We start from the raw sequence: 22120 nt of genomic DNA, 5'->3' as shown, positions 1-22120 counted from the left end.
ATTTATTTTTCAAATTATTTAAAGAAATATAATTATTGCATAGGCCTAAAATGTTAATAGCAGTTGCTTCTGTGTGATTTTTTTCCCTGTTTTTTTGCTTTTTTCTATAATTGCTAAGGTATGTCTGTTATGAACAGGTTGTATTTTGGTAAGAAAAAAAAGGAAAATGTGAGAGAGACTAGACTATATTATATTCTCATAAAAATAAATTTTAAAGGGTTTCCTACTTATGGAACATATTAAAATATTTTTTCTATTAAAAGAGGGTTGAGTATAAACACTATTTTGTCAAGTTGTGTGTCTTGATGATGGGCAAAAGTGATCTAGACATCGTGGAAAATCACTAAATTGTCAATTGAACTGATTTTGCCTTGTTGGAAAGAAACAATATTACACTAAGTGTACTGCTTTCTGAAGAATCTTAAGAAATAAATTCTTTACTCTGATCAAAATTTCAATATACAGGTGAAGGACTTACATCTAAAATGGTGTTTTCATGGAGTTTACTAAAGGAAAATTTGACCTCAAGTTGGCTTATTAACTAGGATCATTTTGTTAATAATGCATCCGTTGGCTTTGCTGTTTGGATAACCTGGGAAGATTAGCCATTACTGAGAACACATTCCCTTCTTCTCACCTAAAATCATTGCATCTGAAGATGGGTATTTAGAGCAACTTACCATTAATTTTATTCCACAGGGATCCTTAGGACCACATGGACCAAAGGGACCCAGAGGACTTCAGGTAAGGAGGCTAAACCAAATCTGTCTGATTAGATTAGATTAAAATAATAGGATTAGAATCACCTAGGAAGCTCTTAAAACCCACTGTGCCCATTTGCTCTCTGCCAATTCAATCAGAATGTCTAAGGAGTGAAGCCAGGCATCGGTACTTTTAAAGATTCCCAGGTGATTGCAATGTGCAACCAAGTTTAATCACCGCCCTAATATTTTGAGTAACTAATTCAGGCTCTCCAAAGATAGGTACCGGCAGGTGAGTTTACTTAGTAGAGGGATAAAAGTTTAAAAATTCTGGTGTAGGAAGACAGATAAATCTAAAGCAATTACAAAGAAGATGTAACTATTTTTGTTTTGCTACTATAATGTAGTTGGAAGAACTATGCATTTTATCTAAATTACAGTATTTGTATTGTTCCATCATTATAAGTACTTAATGCTCGATAACATGGAATAATTCCTTAAGGCATTTACATTAAGCATACTCCATGGATTTCAAAAAATAATTTAGATCAGTTTTTTTCCCCAGCCTGGGGACTCGCCTACTCTAAAGTTTTCATGGGGGGAGGGTGTGTGTATATGAGGAGTTAATTTCAGTATTTCAGAAAGCCTACTGAAAATTATAACCTGACCCAAGATTTCCTAGACAGCATCTAGTTAACCATCAACTCCTTTGCTTTGGCCTAGAATTGTATTGGGGCAGGGCAGTAACTCTGGTTATCACGGGGTCATTAGAAGCTCCAACTTTCAGTTACAAATGACTTAGATATTAAAAAAAAAATTGTTGTTCATTCAAAATTTTTCACAAAGGGCATCCAGCACAGGCGTAAGTTTGGAAACACAGGCTTCGAAAGCAAACACCTCATGAATAAATGTTTGCTCTCAGCTTAAGTACTATTTTAGAAGCTGCCTATTTGACATGAGCAATTTTATCTCATTCCATTTCTCAGTCACATGTAACCCTAACGTAAGTCCGAGATATATAATCTGACTTCTAAACTCAGCATCTCTAGGGACCATAATGGACGATTCATTCTTGGTTGGCCTTTTGTGTAGGGAACTAATTCTTGATTTTCACCTTGGAGCAGGGCATTAGTGGACCTCCAGGGGATCCAGGCCCGAAGGGATATCAAGGCAATAAGGTAATCATACCCTTTGATAAAAGATAGGCAGAGTGCCTTTCCCCTAGTGAGCTATAGTGATGTGTGTTTTTATTAAGCAGAAGTCAGTGGACTCTTTGAGGATGTAAATTTGGCAATACATAGCTTTATCATTTATTATTACATTATTATTATTATAATATTATATTATATTATTATATTATTCAAAGGCACATTATTAAATACGAGCCATTATTCAGAATCTTTGCAGTATTTCCTTCTTACTCCTGCTCTTTAGTCATTTTAGGATTCACTAGAAACTGAAAAGTAGTAACAAATCACTGTATTTCCCCATATGTGATGTCAACTCAATATATAGCTTATAAAAGAAGGAAATGTGTAACTGTCATACCAATAAAAATCAAGCTTTTAAAAATCATTACAGGGGAGTAATCTCAACCATCAGTACCATGCTTGTAATGTTATTCCACGGATAACCAAGCAAGACAGCAGGAGGGGTTGAATAAGAACCAAATAGAACCCAAAGATGCTATAGCTGGGATATTTTAAAAGACCTGGTTATAAGGCTCTGTTTTCTAATGAGGGTGGCCATTAATTTGCTGAAAACAAGCTTTTTAGTACCTTTTAAACTCTTCTCAATGCTTAGTAAATATCATGGATATGGTAAATATCCCATAAATAGTGTCATTAGTGACTGGAGATCTGTGGGATTTGTGGTAGCAAGAACAGCAGAAGGTGCCATCCCCAATGGACCCTAGATAAAGCCAGTCCTTTAAGGGGTCTATCAAATCGAAGCTGTGGGGAGCAGTTGGGCTATGTGAGTCTTCTTTTTCCAGAGAGAGGAAAGAGAGTGACAAGTATAGTATTTTTAACGAGATAACGACAATATGATTTCCCAGGCCACTTTTAATTGGCAAATTAAAATAGAATGAGCTTCTCAGCGGGAGTGTGCTTAAGCTTCATCTGGGGAAACTGCCTTTTCCAGTCCTTGCCTATGATTAATTTTCTCTGGGGAAGAGAAATGTATCTCTTGAATACTGAGTAGAAGTTTTTATAAAATTGCTTTGGCTGTGGATAAGATCCTGAAGCGAGAAAAAAAAATATTTTGACAGTCCACGCTTTTTTCTAGGATTCTTTGGTTACCTAAGATGATAATTTTCGTGTTTGTGAAAAAGAGGCTTAAAATCAGGTATCGGGGTTGGAGTTTGCAACAATGATAGAATTATAGAATGTTTGAGCTGCCAGGGATGTTAGAGATCATACTGGCCCAAAGTTTTCATTTTGGAAAATGAGAAGTGAAATCTGGAAATCACATAGCTTGCCTGAGACAGAGGCACAGGGAGACTCATCAGCTTTGGAGAGTACCCATGGAGGGCTGGGAGCAGGGCAGGTAGCTTTGGGAGATGGTTAGTGGCAGTCCATCAAAAGGTGCCATCATTTGCTCACTTCTATTCATGTCTCATACAATTACTATTTAGTTTTTTTTTTTAACATAAACTTATGTATGTATGTATGTATTTATTTATTTTTAAGATTTTCTTTTTATTTGAGATCCAGAGTTAGAGAAAGCACAGAGAGGGAGAGGGAGAATCAGACTCCCTGCTGAGCAGAGAGCCCAATTTTGTGCTCGATCCCAGGACCCTGAGATCATGACCTGAGCTGAAGGCAGACACTTAAATGACTGAGCCACCCAGGCACCCAACAGAAGGTTATTTAAACAAAATTTAGCTTTTAATTCCAACAGTGCATTAAATCTTAGAATAAATATAGTTGAGTGTTTAGGGGAAGTTACAATTTTCTGAGGTAATAACATTTCATGCTTGACTTTCACATCATCCTAAGTATTTGAATACTTTTCATGAATTTTCCAAGGTCCTCTTTAAAAAAATTTTTTTTTTAATTGTGGTTAAGGGGCTACCAGGGTGGCTCAGTTGGTTAAGTGTCCAACTCTTGGTTTCAGCTCAGGTCATGATCTCAGAGTCGTCAGATTGAGCCCCAGTAGGGCTCCACATTCAGCATGGAGTCTGCTTGGGATTCTTTCCTTCCGCCCCACCCCCCCCAAATAAAATAAACAAACAAAACCTTAAAAAAAATTATGGTAAAGGATACATAATATAAAATTACCACTTGGGTTTTAATCACAAAATTCACTGCCAGGTGAATACACAAAGCTCACTGAATTGAAAGATGTCAATTTCTAGAAAATGTTCTGGGTTGCTGGGAGCAAATGAAGTGGGAGTGGGTTTTTCTTTTTCCTTCTAGTAATATTTCTGGTTTAAGTTCACAAATTTAGTAGTCTCTTGACTTGTACTTCAAGACTATTATTAATTTCTACCTCTCTTTGGATCTGTCAACCAGAGATGCATATCGCATTGATCATTAAAATTTTTAAAATTTTATACATTTATTAGTATATCATCTTAAAAGCCAGGTTTCCAAGAATGATTTCATCTTGGGTCTCAGAATGTAATTCTACATCTTGAAGACTTAGTATACTCTTTTTTCCTCAATCTGGAAATAATATGTTTATAATGATATTTCTTTTCATACATTACCATTTTATTATAAAATGTTTTTAAGAAATTGCTATTGCAAATTGTGCAAAAAATTCCCTCAGACCTAGTAATTCTGTATTTTCTAATGAGCACAGGGAGGATTATTTATTTTGAAACTTCTATAATAATCAATAACATTTATTGTGTATTTATTATATACAGATATATAGTTCTAAATACTCACTTGACATAATACCACCTTTTGAGGCATGATCTAGTCTTAACCCCAAGATACAGATTAGGCTACTCAAGGAAAGAGAGGTTAAGCAATGGGTTCAAGTTTGTATAGTTAGTAAGGGATAGAGCCAGGATTCAAACCCAGCCAGTCTGCTCTTAACCACCATAGTATATTTATCTCCTTAGGAATATTGCTGAATTTCCTGAGTAGTTGACCTGAGATAAATGCATTTCTTTTGGACAGTATGGAAATTACATCTGTCCCCCTTCTCTTGTACTCTGGCTGGAAACAACAGTCTGTTGAGAAGTGCATTTCTATTTGGTTATAATGTTCATCTGAAAATGCAGGAAGAGAAGGATGGGAATTGCATGGGAAAAAGAAACCAGTAATGTGCATTTTCAAATATTTTGTTTCTTAGGAAATCTTCATCCAGAAACCTTTAGACTTGTAACATTTGTAAAGATTCCATAAGAGTTTCTAGATGGGGCCTGTCTATGTCTTTGAATTTATGAATGGTTTCTCTCATGAGCTACAGTCCCATTCTCTTGCTCTAGTAGTTTGATTTTCTTCATCAAAGCGTTTGCAGAAAGGTGGTCAAAGAACAAAAGGAAAAAAATAACATGTGATAAATCAAGGAAAAATGTGATGCCAGCCCAGCTTCACAAATCATTTCTGTCATTAATATTTTCCACATGTAAAGTAGCTCCTATTTTGCCCTGAATGACCTAGTTGTCTTAGAAACAAAATATAGATGTTTCTCAGAATGAAGTTGTGGCTCTGAGGCCACTTCAGCCTCCCCCATATATGAAGGTCATGCAGTGACATTCATAAGAAGAACATCCCATCAGTCTCTAAAACCAATTAGCATCATAATCATACAAGGGCCTTATCCCTGGGACCAAATGGAAAATGCTATAACCCTGGAGAGAGCACGGTGCTCTATCTGAGTAAAAATTGAGTACCTAAGAGCCCTACACTGACTTCCAAGGGTTATTGTGATGGTTCAGTTACAATCCCATCTGGTCCTAGAATGGGCCCTCTCATAACTAGAAAAAATGGCTCAAGATTGGCAGGGCTTTCAAATCACAGAGAACAAGTTACAAAATTAGTTTTGTACAAATAAACACAGTAGAATGCTGGGTGTGCCAAACCCACATTAGGTAATTTTTGCCATTTCTTGATGTCTTTCTGAGGTTATTTTGGAAGGGTATTTCTTCTCAAATCTCATGCACATCAGCTCTTTCCAAGACCCTCTTTGTGCTCCTGGGAGGAGGGCATGCTCACTATGGCATGAGCAGAAAATAGCTTGTTACATGGAGTATCCTAGTACAAGAGCTTTCGTGCTAGGGCCAAAGAGCACTAGGAAATAGCCCTGATATGCTTTCCCAAGTCAAAGTACCACATGTTAATCCTCCAACAATTAAAAAGACCATGATATTATATTCTATATTAACTCATCTTAATGGATGAATTACCTCGCTTCTCATAACCTCTTCCATTGTTTTACTCCAGGACATTCATATATTTCCTACAGGGTTTTTTTCCCCTAAGATTTTTCTTCTTGTACTACACACAAGTGTGAGAAACTCAAAGTCCTTTTATATATGAGACTTTGTCTTAACTCACTTTTACTTCTGAGATGTAAAAAAAACCAAAACCAAAAACAAACCCACAGAGAGATAGCACCAGTCTTGTCTAGTTTAATAAATAGATATGGTGAGGGTAAATAATCTCCAGTGAATCAAGCATTAACCCATCCATCCAAAATGAACAAAGGACCTCGCATCCATGAAGAAATGGAACCCATGCTTCAAGAGGAGTGAGGGCAAATTAAATAGTTAAACCACTCCATGGTTCTGCACCACACCATGATTCTTGGACACCCTATTCCTCCTTCTCCAACTCTGTCAAGGTTTCATCTCATTTCTTGAGATTTCCAAGCACAGTATGTATTTTTCAAGTAGCTGGTATTCTTTGGAAGAAGTCAAGTAAATAAGAACTAAATGTACAAATCCTAAAGTTGAAACTTAGTAAACACCTCTACAAAACATCCTGTTTTCTTCAAAATGCCCTATGAAAAGAGGTCGATTTTAAAAAGAGGGCTGTTGTAACCTTTGTAATAGCTACTGCGAAAGCCCATGCACAGATTTTTGGTAGCTGGTAGTTTCCTGTTAGCTTCCATGCATTATACCTTTAAACATTGCTAGCCTTGTTTCAGCTATGAACAATTGGTAAGAGAATTGGACAAATATGGGCAGGTCCTTCACTGTTTAAAAAAGAAAATCCAAGGCAGAAGATCCAGTGACAATGGGTCAGGAGCACCACTGTCACGTCTGAGAGAAAAAATTATTATATGCAACAAAGAAGTATTTGTTGAATGAATGGATGGATGAGTATTTAAATGGAATGAGTTGTTGACAGTATCCTACTGTAGAGAAGTCAAACAGGCAAGAGCCTAAAAGAGTCATTTATTTTTTTGTCAACTTTGAAGTTATTGGAAATCTTTAAGGGAGCAGTTCTGATAGAGAGATTGGGGACGTGACAAAGGAGAAGGATACAATAGCCAGTAATTCTGACCATTCTTCCAGGATATTGGGATAATAAAGGGAAACAGGACAGTGTTGACATAACCCATCAAAAGCTTCTTGTGCATTTAATAATCTAATGTGTTCTTATACTTCCACTTAAAAAAAAAAGATTTTATTTATTTATTTTAAAGACAGACAAGGGCAGAGGGAGAGGGAAAAACAGACTCCCCACTGAGCAGGGAGCCCGACATGGGGCTCGACCCCAGGACCCCGGGATCATGACCTGAGCCGAAGGCAGATGCTTAACAGACTGAGACACCCAGGTGCCCCTGTACTTCCACTTTTTTCTAAGAGAGGCAAGAAGACTTGGGACTTTTTTTTTTTTTTACAGTTTCAAATATACAACTTAGAGTCTTATGTTTTCTATAATTTCACTATTTTTGCTGGAACAGAATCATCATTAACGAAGATTTAGTAGTTTTAAAAATACATTCTTGTTTTGTTCATTAAATACTTGATTCGACTCAACATTAGCTTAGCAGCTTTAGAAGGTCAACTTACTAAACGTATCTGATATTTCAGTTATGGTTTGGAAATAATTCAACACCACACATACAAACAACTATGAAGAATTTTAAACTTCCTCCTCAAACAAGCATGCTGTGTAGTTTTATTTCAGCTCTCACACAATTCAAAAACCTAACAATCTCCTGACATCATGATGTTGCTTTCAACTGTAAAAAAAATCATGATTTGAAATAGGGTATAATTCCTTATAACTTGATGGGAAGCAAACTGGGGGAAACATACCTAGACATCAACAATTCCTAGGGTGGAATAATTAATCAAAGAGAAAAGTTTTTTAAGTTCACAGCTCTCTTAACAGAATGACTATTTTTTGCTTCACGTAAAGCATTTTAAGTCAGGGTACTTGAACGTGTCAGCTTTTCCAACGGTCCCAAACCAATGATGGGCCTTCTGGTTTCCAGGGCAGCTAACAACTTTGAACAAGGTTGTGACTGCTCAGTGGATAGTGGTGTAAAGGGAAGAATCCCTTTACAATTTTAATTATAAATATCGGTTGAATGAAGATTGGAGCCAAGCTGCCAAACTATGTGAATGTTTTCTCTTCAGAGATGTCAAAGTTTAAATGTTATTTCTGTCCTGGGCTTAATTAAAGGGAAAAAATCATGAGTAATCCAGCAATTGTTGTGGAGAGGGCTTTGACCTACATGCACATCTGCCCACCAGGACTCTAAATGAGCTTATTAACTCATTTGACAAGAGACAACTGATAGTGACAACTTGAAGTGGCTGCCAGAACATGTGGGATGTCAGCCAATGGCTTCAAGGCAGATGATTTTCATTCCCAAATCTCTGATGCATATGGTTCTCAGCAGGAGGGGTAGACTGTGTGTGTGTGTGCATGCAAGCATGTGCGCACACGTGAGCAAAGACTGCCAAGGTAAAAACTCTGATGAATCAAGAAACCCCAAAATGCTGCTAATGTAAAGGTGCTGAGTCTAACCCACACGCCTGGTCAAGCTGGGCACTAAAATGGAACTGAATCAGTTACTGCAGGGTCTTCGGAGGGATGTCAGAATTAAAAAAAAAAAAAAAATCCCATCAATATCCCCAATTCAAGTAAATTGCAATAGCATCACAACAGGGAATATTAAGTTTATTCCAAGGGTAAGGCTTTTTTATTGTGGTAAAAGTCCAAGGAGTGTCGACCAGAGCTGAGATTCTTAAAAGCTCTCCTGATGGGCTGCTAAGCAGTCCTTCCTTTTAGGGATAATGACATACAATTCCTTAGATTTCATTAAATATGATGAAGTATGACTTTCCTGGTAGGTTGGCCATATGAATGTCATTTTTACGGGTTAAAATATTATCAACTTCATGTGGTTTAACCTAATAACAATCAAGAAAATGAGTTGCGTTACTAAAATCTGGTATAATACTACAATTTTCACTACATGTTCACTGATTTTTTGTTATTATGGAGTTTTTTTCTTCTTTGGAAAGCGTAAATAGGTGGATTTATGGTCTTTTCTCTTACCCAAGTAGATGGTATTCAAAACAGATTGCAGTTGGAGATTTGAAATAATGATGGTTTAAAACTCAGTGCAGTTGGTTAGTAACTGATTTAATATGTAGACCAAGATTATGTGATCACAGTATTGACGATTATAATTTACATTATCCTTACCACTAATTTAGTGACAACACTGATCCAGGTAGACTTAAATGCCTGAAATGACATGTGAATTGGCTTGTAAAAGTATATTTTCTTTCGGCTTGCATTTTATTTTAGAGATCTCCTTTGTCTTCATATGGTGGATCTTCCACAGTGGGTAGATTCTAACTATTTGACTTTTGTGTTTTCATCCTATAACAAAGATAGGAATTTAGTCTACGATCAAGTGATTTTTGAACTCATTCAAGAAAAGAACTGAAAAGTCTCAAGAGGCAGTCTGGCACGGTGGTTAGGGCAGTGGCTCTAAAACCAGACAGCTGGGGTTCAAAGCCAGCCCTATATTGTATTAGTTCTGTGATTTGGGCAAGTTACTTATCCTCCCTAGGCCTCAGTTTTCTCATTCATGTAATGGGTTAATAGTACCCTCCTCTTAAGAGTTGTTTTGAAGATTATATGAGTTAATCATAGTAAGTGCCATATGTGTTGATAATAATTAAGCAGCTAAGTATTTTGACAACTCTTTTTTATAATGTAGAAAAAGTCTAGGCTGAAATGTTTTCTAAAATAAGCCACTTATAACATTTCTCTGAAACAAGAGAAATTAGGTACTAAAAATAGAGCTTGATTTAGCAAGTATTTGATAGATGTTAGTTTCCTGCCTCCCAACACCGGCTTCTTTCTCCCCTCCCCCCTAAAAAAGTACCTTTCTTGACTTTTCTCCCAAATCTTTGTCTGAAGTCATCACTGCATTGAGTTTCAGCTAAGACTGTATCTTGGCCCTACTTGAATCATTCTGCACCTATCCTTCAAATCTTATTTTAAGCAGCACGATCATCCACCATTTTCCTCCATTTTGAAAGTATGAGAATATTTGTCAGAAGACTTAAGATATTAAAGTTGATGCTATACTTATTTGGGAAGTGATAAAAAAAAGAAGTTGCTAAAATGTCTTTTCTAATGTTAAGACCCCAAAGTATGATTAAATTGTTCATAATCATATTATTCAAGAAAAGGTAAATTTCTGCCCTCAAAAAATTCAGAGTCTTGGACAACCATTCATTATTTGTTATCTTAGGGCAAGGAAAGATGTTGACTTTGGTTAGAGCTGGTGCCAGGAATAAGGCATGTTGTGTTTCTCCAGCTGAACTTCCCATACAGTGTAATCTTGGGCCATCTATTGGGAATTCATTATTCCTTCAGCTGAAAAAAAAAAGTTTAATTTTATCTGGGTAAGTTTGCAGGAGAAACTGTGTATAATAGGTATTTGATATCACTATGTAATTTATATATAACTGCTCTTGGTTGAAAACCTAACTAAATCAGATGGAACTCCAAAGGAGCATTTCCAGATTCTCAACTCCCCCTAGCTAAGACCTGTTTTGTTTCCTGTTTCCTCCAGCAGCTAGCTTGGCACCTGCTCCGAAGTTGCTGCTTGGTAAATGTTTGCTGCCTGGATGGTTGAGTGAATGTTATCAATTAGCTAAGCATTGACAGTGCAAAGCTGAGCAAAGTCACATGGCATCCTCCCCACAATCTAGGGGAAGACATATTAACTAAATACAAAGTTATAATGAATACTGAGAAAAAGAAGAAAATGGTGCTATCAGTATGTCTAGGATAGGAATTTAACCTGATCAGAGAAGCATTCTCTGAAGCCGTGCTGCTTAAAGTAAGATTTGAAGGATGAATAAGGGTTGACCAGGAAAAAAGGGAGGTAAGAACATCCCATATAGATAGAATAGCATGTGCTAAGATCCTGCAGCAGAAGGGAGCCTGGCAAGTACAAGGAACTGAACAAAGGCCAATGCTGCTAGGGTGGCGAATGAAGAAGCAACTAGTTTCAGAAGGGACTGGAAAGCCCATGGGACCACACCATGCAGGGGCTCACAGGTCTTTTAAGAAGCTCTGTCTTTCCACTTGGCACAAAGGGAAGGGCCTTGAATGGTTTCACTCAGATTAAAATTAAAACTAAAATTAAGGGGTGCCTGGGTGGCTCAGTTGTTTAAGCATCTGCCTTCATCTCAGGCATGATCTCAAGGTCCTGGGATCAAACCCCATGTCGGGCTCTATCTAACGGTCCTGGGATTGAGGTCCACATTGGGCTGCCTGCTCAGGAGGGGAGCCTGCTTTTCCCTCTCCCCGCTGCTCGGGCTCTCTCTCTTGCGATCTCTCTCTCTCTCTCAAATAAATAAATAAAATCTTTAAAAAAATTTTTTTTAAATAAAATCAAACTAAAATTAAAAGATTGTGCTGGCGGCAGTGGGGGAATAAATTAAAGTGTGCTACAATGGATGTGTGTACAGTAACAAAGACTTTGTTGTCTAAACAAGAGGTGATATTAATTTGAGGTAGACTGAAGAGGCATAGTAGAGGAATAAAAAGGTAGATGGATTTGAAAGAGATTTAGAAGACATATGGAAAAGTGGTGGCGATGCATTACACATGGTGGGTAAGGGAGTGAGAGGTGTCAAGAATGACTCCTTCTTCTGTCTTGACTCATGGAGGGATTGTGGTGCTCTTCCCTGAAACAGAGAATGCTGGAAGATGATCAGGTCTGTGAGGGGGAGAGTAGGAGTTTGTCTTTGGAGATGATGAGTTCCTTTTGAAATTCTCTTTCCTGACTTCTATCACACTATTTTTGGGAGTTCCCATTTCTTTTTCTCAGCCACTGCCTTCCTCAACTCCCCACAAGACATTTGTGTGTTCTTCTACTCCCACCCCACTTAATTGTTGGTACTCTCCATGGTTCTGACCTAAGCCTCTGGCCTCCTCAAACACTGTTCAATACAGTAGCCACATGTGATTACTGAGCCCTTGAAATGTGGCTAGTCTAAATGGAGATGTGCTATAATTGTTAAATACACATAGGATTTCAAAGACATGTGTTAAATAATAAAATCATTAATAAGATTTTTATATTATATATTGAAATGATAATATTTTAGATATATTGAGTTAAGTAAAATATGTTATTACTTTCTTAATGTGGCTACTAGAAAATTTAAAATTACATATGTGGCTCATTGTATATTTCTAGTGGATGGTGCTGCTCTAGACAGTGACTCTATTGTCGCCTTATTCTTGTCCACTTGAGCCCACAGAGCTGCTTATTGTCCCCAGAAATTTTCACATCATTTTATGCTTCATACTCTTTCCTTTTCCTGAGCTTTTGTTCCTCTTCTTTTCTACCAGATTAGATATGATTTCTACTTTCTTTGTTCAGAGCAAATATCTCCTCTACTATATGAAACTTTTCCAGTTCCTTAAGGTAGAATCAAACATTTCTGCATCTGAATCATACAACCTCTCTTAATATCTTTATTATAGCTAATTCACATGCTTGTATTTTCTTTTATATTCACTTATCTCTCCAGCCAGATTGTAAGTGTCTACAAAGTGCAGGTGTAATCTGGTTTATGTCTATAATTATGTAACTGGGTACTCAGTGCCAGGGTGGTGCTCAATGAAAGTCTGGTGAATAACAATTGAATCTACACATATTAAACAGCTATCATGTGACTACTTGTGACTTAGATGTTTTATAGACAATATCTTGCATCCTCTCAGCAGCCCTGCAAGGTAGATATAATTATCCTCATTTTGCATATGGGGATCTTGCAAAAGCTCAAACTGTTAGTAAATTATAGAGCCAGGATTCAACTAGATTGAATGAAAAAAAAGCCATTTTCTTTTTCTGATTCTGTGCATGCTGAAAAAATGGATTAAAAAGTGGTGATTACATCCCACATCATAAAATAGGGAAAAAAAAACCCATTCCCTAAGATTATTAGAAGATTAAGTGACATAATATATATAAAGTGTCAGGGCAGTGCTTGGAAATACTAGGTTTTATTAGACATTGGTTTCCTTCAATGTTAGACCCATAGCATAGGCATCCTTAATTTCTGAGGAAATGGTGGTTTTCCTAACTTCCTCAATGTCCCTACCTATTCTTACACTCATTTGGAGGTCATGAGAAACAGACCCCCCCAGGGCCATCCACTTTAACTCAGTCCTCTTTGGATATGCCTCTGATGGTTAAAGAAAGTCAAGTAGAGAAATAACAAGTAGCACTAGGGCCATTCAACCTCTCTCTGTGTGCTTTTGCTTCCTGGTGAATGTTGGGGTAGGAATAATGGGCTATGTGGCCTTAGTGAACTTCCAAAAAATCATTGTGAGTAGAGTGCTGATTCTTCTCTTCCTGTTCTGTCTTACCCAGTGATGGTATGTTACAATCAAGACCATTTCCTTTACCATCTGGGGAATCTTTGTAGGAAAGGGAAAAGAGAAATATAAATGGGATAAACATTAATTGTAGGCCAATGTGATCTGTAGGCCTTATGTTGAGATGCTAAGCTCCTTAGAAATAAATTTAAACAACTGAAAGGTAAAGATATGTTACTACTGAGCTGTGCTGAGGTAAGGGAAAGTGATCCCTCTATAACCTTCAGATCGCTGTACCTTCTCTAAAAAAAGCAGTATTGAGAAATTGCTCAGTGACTATTGGTGCTTGACCAAAGCTAAAGGAAGCTCATGGATTTAAGGGTAAGACAGTTGCTTTGGAAGCTCATGGGTTTGAGAGCAAGACAATTGCTTCTCCTATTGATTTTCCTGATTCACATATTTCAAGTTAATAAGAGAACCAATTCCTTGTCCTCATTTAGAGGAAACCTTCTTACCAACTGTGCTCTTGTTTGTTTTAGATCAAACATACAGAAAAGTACAAGTAGGGCAGAGCTTCCACTACTTAAAAAACTCGAGGTGCCTGGGTGGCTCAGTTGTTAAGCGTCTGCCTTCAGCTCAGGTCATGATCCCAGGGTCCTGGGATCAAGCCCCGCATCGGGCTCCCTGCTCTGCGGGAATCCTGCTTCTCCCTCTCCCACTCCCCCTGCTAGTGTTCCCTCTCTCGCTGTGTCTCTCTGTCAAATAAGTAAATAAAATAAAAAAACAAAACAAAACTCAAATTCTCCTTCAAATATATACTATGTATATATAACATAACATAATATTTAAAAGCCTTCTGATCCATTACAGAACTAAATAATATAAAAGGGGCAGGGAATGAATAGAATAAGGAACTTAGGGTCTTATGTTATTATTATTTTAATGGTGTGTTTTATCTCTTTAACTAGTCCTTTGAGGTTAGGGACAATGTCGTAAACTTCTCTGTATTTACTTCATTACTGCCCACAAAGTAAGTGCTTGGTGTTCCTTTGCTGAGCGATGGAAACCATCACCCACACGCAGTATAACTGACGAGACTGTGGCACAGAAAGTTGTAAGGAAAAGTTTCTTGGAAGTGAAAATTTGGAATCTAAATTAAGAAACTGAATATTCTCTAGCACTTAAACTTTGAGATCAAGAAAACAGCTTCACATCTGGGAGAACCTTTATGTCTGATGTTATTTGTGGAGAAATCCTGTGGCCAAGAACACGTGACACATAAGAAGGGCAATTATCGGGCTACTCCAGAAAATTTAATATACATAGAAAAATAAGTACAACTTTGAATTTTAAAGGGAAAATTCAAGTTGATTTATCTGCCATATTGACTTATACTTAAAAGAATGAACTGAAGTTACCTTTAGATCCAATCCACTCAAATGCCAAGGCATCCTAAACTCTCACAATTAACTGATTTTGAGACAAGTTTTCTTTGTTATGATTTTAGGGAGCTGATTTGACTCTGACCCTTCTTCTTGTCCCCTCTTTCCCCCTTTGCAATTGATCAAAGTCCACAGACTTCCTTAAAGTAATGCCCCTACCATATCAATAGGACATTACTTTCTTTTTTTTTTAAAGATTTTATTTATTTATTTGAGAGAGAGAATGAGATAGAGCATGAGAGGGGGGAGGGGCATAGGGAGAAGCAGACTCCCCGCTGAGCAGGGAGCCCGATGCGGGACTCGATCCCAGGACTCCGGGACCATGACCTGAGCCGAAGGCAGACGCTTAACCAGCTGAGCCACCCAGGCACCCAGGACATTACTTTCATTACTAAGAGTCCTCTTCAAAATCACAAGCCTCCAGGGAAAATTGAGCTTTAACTTTGGTGAAAATTCTTTTGTTCCACTCAATCTGGAGAAGGTTTGTCTCAACTTCTTGTCCCATTTTACTGTTGATTAATACAAGGATGAAGAGAAGAGAGAAATCTATAAGTTGGATGAAATTTTATTTATTTATTTATTTATTTATTCATTTATTTATTTATTTATTTTAAAGATTTTATTTATTTATTCATGAGAGACAGAGAGAGAGAGAGAGGCAGAGGCAGAGGGAGAAGCAGGCTCCCCGCAGAGCAGGGAGCCTGATGCGGGACTCGATCCCAGGACCCTGGGATCATGACCTGAGCCGAAGGCAGATGCTTAACTGACTGAGCCACCCAGGCGTCCCTGGATGAAATTTTAAATACCAAGGATTCATTAACTCAAACACAAGAGTATTCAGAAATCTTCCTTCACATAAATTAGAGGTATGTGTGTACATAAAGAACTAGAAGGAAATGCACCAGAAATTAGTAATAGGTTTATCCGAGGCGCGATTATTGCTAATTGAAAATTTTCTCTATGTGCATGCTTTTCAATATGTGGCAAAATTTCTATAATGAAGATACAGTATTTTGGTAAACAGAAAAGAAAAAGAAGAAATTATAATCAATAGCCACTCTCCTTTCCCCTACCTATATGCCGCATGACTGGAAATTTGAGAAACCTGCAGAGCCGTGTACCTGCGGGTGATAGTGAAGTGTGAGTTTGGGCAGGCCCCTCTTTGGGACTCTGGTTCCTCACCTGTGAAATGTAGAAATTTGAGTGCCTCAGTTTCATTTAGTTCTGTGATGCTTGAATTCTAGGATGGGCCTGCCACATAGCAGACTATTAACTGAAAATGCTTCTGGCTTCTAGTAATGGACATTTTGATTAATTGTGGCTTGCACCATAAGAATTCTTGTGTTTAGTAAACAGAAGGTTTGAAGGTAGGTAGCTCAATGAGGTTTTGTTTGATCAAGTTCAGTGAGGTTTTCCAGGAGCTAGGGCACTTCAAAATATTTTTCTGTATCATCCTCTTCAGTGGTTGGCTTTCATCTAAGAGACTGTTACCTTGTGGTTACAAGATAGCTATCATATCTCCAACTAGGAAAGAAGAGGCAGAGGCAAAAGCTTTCTCTTTGCACCTAATAACATCCCCATATCTCATTTGTTGGAACTAAGCCAAAGGGCCAACCAGTGGCAAAGAGATTCTAGACTTGCATTGAACCAATTCATCCTACAGCCCTGAGTGTAAAGAATAGCTTTTCATTGACATGAGCAGTTCAAAGTTCTAATAGCAGGGAAGGAAAGAGGAGAGGGAATGGTTATTGGGTAGGAAACAAATGTGTCTGTCAGGAGCACAGAATAAAGATTTGTTAAGCAAACAAGTGAGGGCTGCAGGATCCGAAAAACTTTTGTTTTTGTGGGCCTCTTTTTCCATAAAACAACGTTAAAAATTATATATTACAACTGAGTTGGCATAAAGACAAATTTAATCCAGACTGGATACATTGTTATATATTCATTATTATTATTTTTTATTCTGATTTTAAACATTAACATGGAAACATTTTCATGGACCCTAGATATTGTGCCTGCTACGTCCAGTGGTTAATTCAACCCCGGATGTATGTTGTCCTTCCAGCTGGATTGTAAACACTTTGAGGGCAGTGACTATGTCCTAGATTTCACTGTTGCCCTCAAAGCTCCTACTGCATCACTCTACATCTAAGAGCTGTTCAATAAATACTGTTGAGTTGACCTAAGGCATAACTGTTTCTTCCTCCAGGGTGAACCAGGTCCCCCTGGTCCTTATGGTCCTCCAGGAGCCCCTGGTATTGGACAGCAAGGAAGTAAGGTAACAATTCTTGTCTTTTTCCTCATTGATGAGTACTGAATTTATTGCAGGGGCTGGGGAAGCTGTGATGTGAATTCTGCTCAGCTTTGCCCTCTAGACACAAGGAGGCTGCCTGTAGAAGGTACTTACAGTCCGGGTGGGTGCTTGGACACTGGGGCACTTACCACAAGAATAATCAATGTATCTTTATTTGATGGAAATGAAAAATATTTCTTGCCTCCAATTGCCAAACTTTTGTAAATGTACATCTAGTTCTGTTGAGTTTTCATGGAATTTAAATGCTAACATGCAAAAATGATATCGGGATGGGAAACATCTTAACATATAAACTATCACCTGTTCACATTAAAGAAGCAGAGAGGGGCAGAAACCAGAAGGACCATAACACTGAATAGGTAAGTGTTGATAGAAAGGTTTGTAGGGAACTAGAAAGTACCGCAACACCCAACACCCTGGAGTGCTCTGCATCATGCAGGATGTCATGGAACAGAAGTGCTTATTTTAAATGGCTTTTCTATGTCATTGGGACAATAAGACTTTGGTGCAGGACTAAACAAAACAGGCAATTCTGGTGTCATCAAGTATCACCATGGATGGAATTGAAACAATAAGCATACTGAGACTCCAGGGAAGGTGGAGTTTGTATTGGCAGAGTGATTGGACAAAGATTCTGAAGGAGATGAAGGGTGAAACAGAACTGAAAGGAGAGGTAAAATGGAACAGAGTGGGGACAAGGAGAGGGTGGCCTTCCAGAATGGTGGTGAGAGGGGCAGGGAACGGCACAAGCATTGTTAGCTTGGTCCTCTCAATAACCCAAATGAATTGCATGCAGTCCAGCCTGCCAGTTGCTACACACACAATAGCTTCTGAAAGTTAAAAGTGGTGTATTGCACTTACACAAGAAGGGATGATGAGCATTTTAGAGTAATTTGTTCACTGAAATTTAAGCCATTTTTCCTCCTCCAGAATTTTTTTTTTATCTTTATGAATGTGAAAAGCTTGACTATTTTGGAATATATCTTTGTTGAAATCTCCAGAGTATCTTGTGCTATGTTTATTCTTTATTTAAAAACTCAAACTTTCACTTGATTATTTCTTTCTCTTAGGGGGAAAGAGGTCAGGAAGGAAGAACAGGGGCGCCAGGACCGATTGGCATTGGGGAGCCAGGCCAGCCGGTAAGTAGCAAGAAACTCTAGATGGAATAAAAAGGACAAATATAGTTCTTATGTGCCCTTTGTGGTTAGACTAGATGGCTAAACTAAGCCCATGTTGCATCTTTTGGGATAAAAAAGACAATAAATATGCAAGGGCCAGATCCAAGTGTTATTTTTTATAACACTTGAAATAGAGCCCCCCACACATGATACGTACAACTGGCTCTCTCTTACTGAAATCTCTTACAAGATTAATCAGCTTGTCCAAGAAGGAAAGAGATCTCATGTGTCAAAATCTCCTAGGAGATAGGAGAACTGGATTCAGGCCTAAGGACTTTCCTGGAACCATGAGAAAATCATTGAGAATAAGGCTGTTGCTCATTACCTAGCTTATGAGTATACACTAAAGCTAGGACAGATGAAGGCAGACAGGTAATACCTGTGTTATTTGCAGCTTCTAGCTCATGTAGCTTTAAAGTTTACTATTTTTGCAGAAGAAAAAAAAAAGTGTCTCTATCAAAAGAGATCTGGAGAAGAAATGAATAAAACATGACTATCCTAGTATAGAAATGCTCTTAACTTTTCAAGTAATCATTATTCTCCCAGAAAAGAACAGTAAGTTACTTACTGAGATACATATAAAAATAACTGGGTTGGATCAGAAGAATTAATATTGTTAAAATGTCCATACTACCTGAAACGATCTACAGATTCTATACAATTCCTATCAAAATTCCAATGGCATTTTTCATGGAAACAGAACAAACAACCTTAAAATTTGTATGGAACCATAAAAGATCCTGAATAGCCAAAGCAATCTTGAGAAAGAAGAATAAAGGTGAGGCGTCACACTTTCTGATTTCTAAATATATTACAAAGCTATAGTAATCAAAACAGTATTGTATAGGCATAAAAACAGACACATAGACCAATGGAACAGAATAGAGAGCCCAGGAATAAACTCACACGTAAATGGTCAATTAATTTACAACAAAGGAGCCAAGTATATATAACAGGGAAAGGACAGTCTTACTTTAATAAATGGTGTTGGGTAGGTGTGCCTGGGTAGCTCAGTCATTAAACGTCTGCCTTCGGCTCAGGTCATGATCCCAGAGTCCTGCGATCAAGCCCCACGTTGGGTTCCCTGCTCCACAGGGAGCCTGCTTCTCCCTCTCCCTTTGCCTCTCCCCCTGCTTGTGCTCTCTCTCGCTATCTCTGTCACTATCTGTCTCTCTCTATCAAATAAATAAATAAAATCTTTAAAAAAAATGATGTTGGGTAAATTGGACCACTATCTTATACCATACACAAAAATTAATTCAAAATGGATTTGAGTCTTGAATGTAAGACCTGAAACCATAAAACTCCTAGAAGAAAACATAAGCAGTAAGCTCCTTGACATAGGTCTTAGCAATGATGTTTTGAGTACCCAAAGTAAAAGGAACAAAAGCAAAAATAAGCAAGTTGGGACTACATCAAACTAAAAAGCTTCTGTACATCAAAGGAAACCATCAACAAAATACAAAGGCAATCTACTGAATGGGAGAAAATATTTTCAAATCATATATCTGATAATATCTAAAATATATAAAGAAGTCATACAACTCAATAATAACAAAAAACAGACAGAAGACTCGAATAGATATTTTTGCAAAGTAGATGTACAGATGGCCAACTGGTACATGAAAAGATGCTCAACATCACCAATTACCAGGGAAATGAAAATCAAAATCAAAATGAGGTATCACTTCACACCTGCTAGAATGGCTATTATCAAAAATACAAGAATAACAAGTGTTGAGGATGTGAAGAGAAGGAAACCCTCATGCACTGTTGGTGGAAATGTAATTTGGCATAGCCACTGTGGAAAACAATGTGGAGGTTCCTCAAAAAACTAAAACTACAACTACTATATGATCCAGCCATTCCACTTCTGGGTATTTATTCAAAGAAAATAAAAACACTAACTCGAAAAGATATATGCACCCCCATGGTCAATGCTATTTATAATAGCCAATGTAGGGAAACAGACTAAATGTTCACTGATGGATAAGCGGATAAAGAAATTGAGATATATATATATACCTCATATATATATAATGGATTACTATTGGATATATGTATCGATATATATAATGGATTACTATTCAGTCATAAAAAAGAATGAAGTCTTGCCATTTGCAACAACATGGATGGACTCTGAAAACATTATACTGACTGAAATAAGTCAGAGAAAGGCAAATACCATATGATCTCTCTTATATGTGGAACCTTAAGAACAAAACAAAACAAAAACCAAACCAATCCCATAGATACAAAGAACAGACAAAATCAATTTTATTTCTATATTCTAGTAACAGACACATAGAAATAAAAATTTAAAATATAATAGCGTCTATAGCCGTTAAAAAATAGAAATACTTGGGTAAAAATCTACTAAGACATGTGTAGGACTTGTATCCTGAAAACTACAATACACCAATGAAAGAAATAAAAGAATATTTAATAAATTGAGAGACACACCATGTTCATGGATTGAAGACTTGATTTCATAAAGCTGTCAATCTGCTTAAATTGATATAAGGTTTAATGCAAGTCTTTTTAAATATTCCAGTGAGATGTTTTTATAGATATGGACAAGATTATTTTAAAATTTGTATGGGATCTTAAAAAAAAATTATAAAAAAATAAATAAAAAAAAAATTTGTATGGGAAGTCAAAGGAACTAGAATAGTTAAAAACAATTTGCAAAAAGAAGAATAAAGTTGAAGAAAGGGTTTTATTCACATCACTATAATAATCAAGATTGTGCAGTTCTGGTAGATCATAGAGACATGATCAGTGGAATAGAATAGAGGATCCAGATACAGACCCACACACTGATTTTTTGATAAAGGTGCAAAAACAATTCAATGGAGGAAGGATAACTTTTTCAACAAATGGTGCTGGATCAATTGGATATCCATATACCAAAAACTGAACCTCAAGTAAGTTTCACACACACCTTATAAAAAATTAACTCAAAATGGCTCATAGACTTAAATGTGAAATGTAAAACTATAAAACTTTTGAATAAAACGTAAGAGAGAATCTTTGGTACTATAGCTTGGTGGAAATTTCTTAGACATGTTACAAAAAACATGATCCAAAAAATAAAAAAATTGATTAGTTGGACTCCTGGAAAGTGGAAAATGTTTATTCCATGGCTCTGTTAAAAGGATGAAAAGACAAGCTACTGACCAATAAAAAGTATTTGCAAACCACATATCTGATGAAGGATTTATATTGAGATTGTATAAATAGCTCTCAAAACTCAATATTAAAAAAATCTAATTAGAAAGCACATATGTATCAGAATACATGTGTGTCTTTTTATACACACATGTGTGTATACATATGTCTACATGTATATATGCTTATTGAACTTAAAAAAAAAGATTTTGTTTATTTGAGAGAGAGAGAGAGCGGTGGGGGAGAGGCAGAGGGATAAGCAGACTCATGGCTGAGTGCTGAGCCCAATGGGGGGCCAATGCTGCCGATGGGGGGCTTGATGTGGCCCATGAGGGGCTGGATCCCAGGACCTGAGATTATGACCTGAGCCGATCAGACACTTAACCAACTAAGCCCTCCAGATGCTCCTGATTATTGAACTTTTAACATGTGTTCTTAGCTAACAAGCTTGAAATGTCATCAGTATCAGCACCTGACCCTAAAAATAATACACTGACCGTAGACTTTTTTTTTTGTTGTTGAGAGAGAGCGA

The 22120-nt window shown here is 37.2% G+C and overlaps 1 protein-coding gene across 1 annotated transcript in view; it reads left to right on the top strand.

Annotated features, from left to right (window-relative positions):
• Positions 1–22120, top strand: part of COL28A1 (collagen type XXVIII alpha 1 chain) — a 161530-nt gene that overhangs the window by 27917 nt on the left and 111493 nt on the right. Inside the window, exons 10-13 of the mRNA XM_035020613.1 lie at positions 700–744; positions 1826–1879; positions 17135–17203; positions 18310–18378. Coding sequence (XP_034876504.1) covers positions 700–744; positions 1826–1879; positions 17135–17203; positions 18310–18378 — 237 coding nt within the window. The remainder of the gene's footprint in view (positions 1–699; positions 745–1825; positions 1880–17134; positions 17204–18309; positions 18379–22120) is intronic.

The sequence above is a fragment of the Mirounga leonina genome, unplaced genomic scaffold, assembly GCF_011800145.1.
Source record: "Mirounga leonina isolate KUSES-001 unplaced genomic scaffold, KU_Mleo_1.0 Mir_174, whole genome shotgun sequence".
Taxonomy (NCBI): Eukaryota; Metazoa; Chordata; class Mammalia; order Carnivora; family Phocidae; genus Mirounga; species Mirounga leonina.
This window is presented reverse-complemented; position numbering and strand designations above follow the sequence as displayed.